General features: G+C 36.7%; 1 protein-coding gene across 3 annotated transcripts in view; it reads right to left on the reverse strand.

Annotated features, from left to right (window-relative positions):
* Positions 1-4328, reverse strand: part of LOC100745249 (ras-related and estrogen-regulated growth inhibitor-like) — an 89777-nt gene that overhangs the window by 67976 nt on the left and 17473 nt on the right. For 2 of the 3 annotated variants that reach the window (XM_012382383.3, XM_024365757.2), the window contains one exon: positions 2412-2468. The exons of the other annotated variant lie outside the window; for it this stretch is intronic. In XM_012382383.3, the coding sequence (XP_012237806.1) occupies positions 2412-2468 (57 nt within the window). The remainder of the gene's footprint in view (positions 1-2411; positions 2469-4328) is intronic. 3 annotated transcript variants of the gene reach the window in all.

Below are 4328 nucleotides of genomic sequence, written 5' to 3' on the forward strand. Positions count from 1 at the left end.
GGCGAGATTCGCCGGCCACTGATTGAAATAATACACGCTACGGATAACATTCATGGCTATGGGCGATTTACTATGGGTTCATGGGCCTAGGATTTAAAGATCGCAGGTGAAAGATTCTGATTTTGTGAACTTATTGCCCGGGATAATTCGTTTGCCAGTGCAAGAGATCACAGAATATCGAAAACATCGGACAAGTATTAAATTAACCCTCGCATATTGAGTAACCTCGAAAAGTATTTAGTTAAAAGTAATCATGTAGTTTTTGATTTGGATTATCGGTTTCCGAGAAAAGGTTTGGAAAAAAGGTTGTAACATAATGGAGATTTAGCTTAAATTTCGATTTACTTTAAGTTGTACGCGTACGGAAAGTAGATTTGAAAAAATTAATATACACCGATCATGCTTTTAGTATTCTCCGTAGGTTTGAACTTTTTCAGAATGTTGCGCTATTTTTTGATAAAAAGTGTAGGTTCGTTGAGTATCTAATGAGCAACTAGTACTGTGTAACTTATGGTACTCATCCTGTGTAAAATTACCTACTTGTTTTATAAGCTGTGTTCCTAGTTATCGCAAGCTCAAGAACGTAATCCCAATTTATCCTTGTCGTCTGTCCTATCTCTGCACAACTCGTCCACTAAGAAAATTACATCTACTTTATACGTCACGTAGCAGCTTCAATGAAATTACATATGTTTCTCTCATCACTACAAATCCATTCAACCTCACAATCAGAATCACAATCATTCGGCAACATTAATCCCTAAATTAGTAACTGTTTAGTAACTCCTAAGAAATGAACATATGCCATGTACACGTCGAAATCCTTCGTAATTTCGATTTTTCATTGTAAATGAATCACTTTCGAAATGTTAAACAGAAAAATGTTAGGGTTATGTTAATCACCGAAATCAAGGTACACGTTGTACGAAATAAGTTACGACTATACGAATCTCTTGTACTCCCATAACGCGTTTAAAATCTCTCATTCTGAGGGATTTAAAAACTACTTGGACGAAAAAACGAGAAGGTATGCACGAGAGTAAAAATGCAAGGGAACGAATCTTGTTGAAAATCTTGTCGTTGTCCCGGCACGACTCTCGGTATGCATAGCTTAAAGGGGAACTGGAACTCGCAGTAAGGAGTCTAAGATAATCACGTTTATACGACGGTCCGCATTCCGAGAATTCGATACTCTACTACGGGGAAGAAGTTGTTCCATGCTATCCGGAGCCGTTTTCACGATCGTTCAATTTGTACTCACGGCCAGCAATGATCGCTCCCTGAACCGAGCTGTGAAAAAGAAGCAGGTATAATCTCGCCATCTCTCGATCATACGAATCAGATTCCACTTTGTTACGAATTCTCGGAAGAGTTGGAGTTTACAAAGTGAAGATTTTTTAATATCGGTCGTACGATTATCTGAGATCGGCTTTGCTAAAAGCCAACTATGTAAGGAAGACAATGGAATTAAAATTTAGAGAATTAGAATTAGAGAAAAAAAATGGTACAAACGTCTTTTAGAAATTGAATATTATAAATATTAATTGGTAGTTGACAAGCGTAGTGAATTGTATTAGAGTGTATAATTGCTTGATATTACTATCAATGTTAGGGCGATAGAAAGCGATCCTATGACCAGTTACGAATCAAAATTACCTAACATCCGCTAGGTGAGAGTTGATACGTGTAAAAAGTTCGACGAAATCGATGACAACTCGAATATGATAGGAAAGCGCTAATAATCGGTTTGAAGATTTTTAGTACAGCAAATTACAAGAAATTACACGAAATCAATAGGAATAGAAAGAAATCAAAGACATTGCCAAATATTCAATTAACTCTCTCCATTCGAAAACTCCTACCGTGATCGAAAATATGATTGAAAATTTCTAATAAAACTCGATATTTATTTACCACCGTACGCTCCAAGTTTCATTAAAATTCCATCATCGAGATGTTACATTGTATTATTAAAATATCGGAAAAAATGCTTTCAATATACGTTCCTTCAAATCGACGGTACAATTGCAAAGATCCGACCGTCTACAGTGATTTTTCCCGATGGAGACGATACACGTTCCGTGCCATTAAAACGTAATCTCGTATTACCACGACAAAAAGCGGAGCATTGACGGACTGTAGTCTGGCAAAGCAGAAACACAAAGTAACGTTAGTACGTGTAATAAAGTAATCATCCGATCCAAGGAAGAGCAAAAAGCTGTGCGGGCAAGCTGTTATCCCTGCATATGCTTGAACCGCGATGGTGAATATTACAAAGTGCGGTCGAGTTGAAAGTAACGAGAGAAAAGCCGGCGATGGCTCGATTTTCGAACAACGCGTGGCAAGAACGAGAAGACGGTTACGAAAGATGAGCAAAGAGCGAAGAAGAAAGGGAAAAAAGAGCGACTTACCGCTGGTTGAGCTGTACTCGCCGATGTATCGCCTCGTCAAATACCGCACTACTACGGCTGAAAGGAAAAACGAGATGTTAAACGTGCGAAACATTTTTCACCAGGAAAATACCAAAGCAATCAAAACGATGGACACGCTGTATCGTTTATTTTAAATGGAAGTTGCTCGTAATATATAGGAATTTCTTGCTATTTATAGTAATTAATTAATGATACTATGTGTGATAGAAAGTTTCATTTATAGCGCAGCATTTCCTGAACTTTTCTGGGATCTTTTCTTAAGAATACGAGTAAGATATACCTTTTTTCTCTTTATGTTGAGAACATTTGGAGAAACGTTTGTTATTTTGATTGCTTCGGTAGAAATATGTATATATAAGTTAATTGTTATGTAATTTTAAATAATTTGATAATAAAGAATAGCACATGATTTAAACTATCACAATCTATTTAGTTGTTGTTACGTGTTATTGAATATTCAAATTAACTTATAACGAGAAAATGAGAAAATTAAAATATTCTAAAATTGCTAGCTTCGGTTCTCAATCAGCTTTTTGTTACGTTATTCGATTTGATAAAATCGAAGGTGACGCGATTTCATAGTAATTTAAATATATTTTAATCAAAGTTGTCGTCGGTATCAGGCTGAATGAAAGTGTCAGTCGTTCGTTTCTTAGTTTTAACAGGAACTGGTTTATATAAGTGAAAAGCGACTAATTAACTTCTCTGTTTGACCATATCGTATCTTTACGCATTTTTTCTGAAGCATTTCGATCTTATGTTATAAAAACGAAACAGTGTAGTTTCCAAGGCACTAAATTCTAAATAATAGATCTTTCGATCTGCTGCTTATATCACGCGAAATAGAATAAAACTTTCATAATCGATAAAATTCTCCTTTAATGATACTAAATACGATACCTCAACATTAAATCTATATACGGTTTTACGTAATTACCTTGTTTGATAAATTTACCTAAAAACTTGCAAATTGGAGATAAGAATGTACAAGAAACTTAGTCTTAACGTCTGCATCGATATACTTTACTAGGACGTGGTCGAAAAATATCTGTTACATATATTTACGTCAATAATTAACGCACTTTTCCTGTCTAAACAAGTTAATTCACATTGATAAATTTGACAAGTGTATCACCGGCGTTAGAAAGTTTACCTGTTAGCACGTACACCGACCATCATACTCGCTATTAAAGGAAATTGCAGAAACTCCCTAAGTTCACATTACTAAAATATAATTCATTCAATTGTTGCTTGCAAACTTTTTAATTTCAGATAAGAGTTCGTTTTTATTTTCCTTGCGTTATAATACAAGTTCCATGCTTTAATCATCGATAATTCTAATCTGAACGTAATTTAAACCAACCATTTGATCATTTGATACCATTTTATGAGAAATCACTTGATAAAAATACATATAAACCGATACTATCCGTTCTTCGGCCGCTGTCCCTTCATAATCACGTTGTTCCACTCACGCCCTATCGATTCGATTCCCCTCATCCCTATCAAAGCAATGCTGCGAAACAAGCAATAACCGCAACCATATTTATACCGACAGAGATAGTAAATAATAATTCGCTCGTCGCCTCGAACGCCTTCAAAGTGGAGGCAAATTAAATTGGTAAGACTCGGGGGAGGATCGGTATATTCACGCTTGGTGGCTTAATTGAATTTTTGCGGACCCTCCGCGAGTGTGTGCGGGGGCGTTCGGAGAGTCAGAAAACAGACGGCGTAGAACAAGGATCGTACGTCATTAGCTGCGATAAAAGTATTCTCTTAAGCCAAGCCACCACACCTCCTGTCGACAGCTCGCCGAGAGACGCGGAGAATCCCGCCGAGTCGTTCCTCGTGTACCTTTGCGTTTGAACCCTACAATTTCGCGCGGACCAAGGATCG

This window comes from Bombus impatiens, unplaced genomic scaffold, assembly GCF_000188095.3.
Source record: "Bombus impatiens unplaced genomic scaffold, BIMP_2.2 scf_0151, whole genome shotgun sequence".
Classification (NCBI taxonomy): domain Eukaryota; kingdom Metazoa; phylum Arthropoda; class Insecta; order Hymenoptera; family Apidae; genus Bombus; species Bombus impatiens.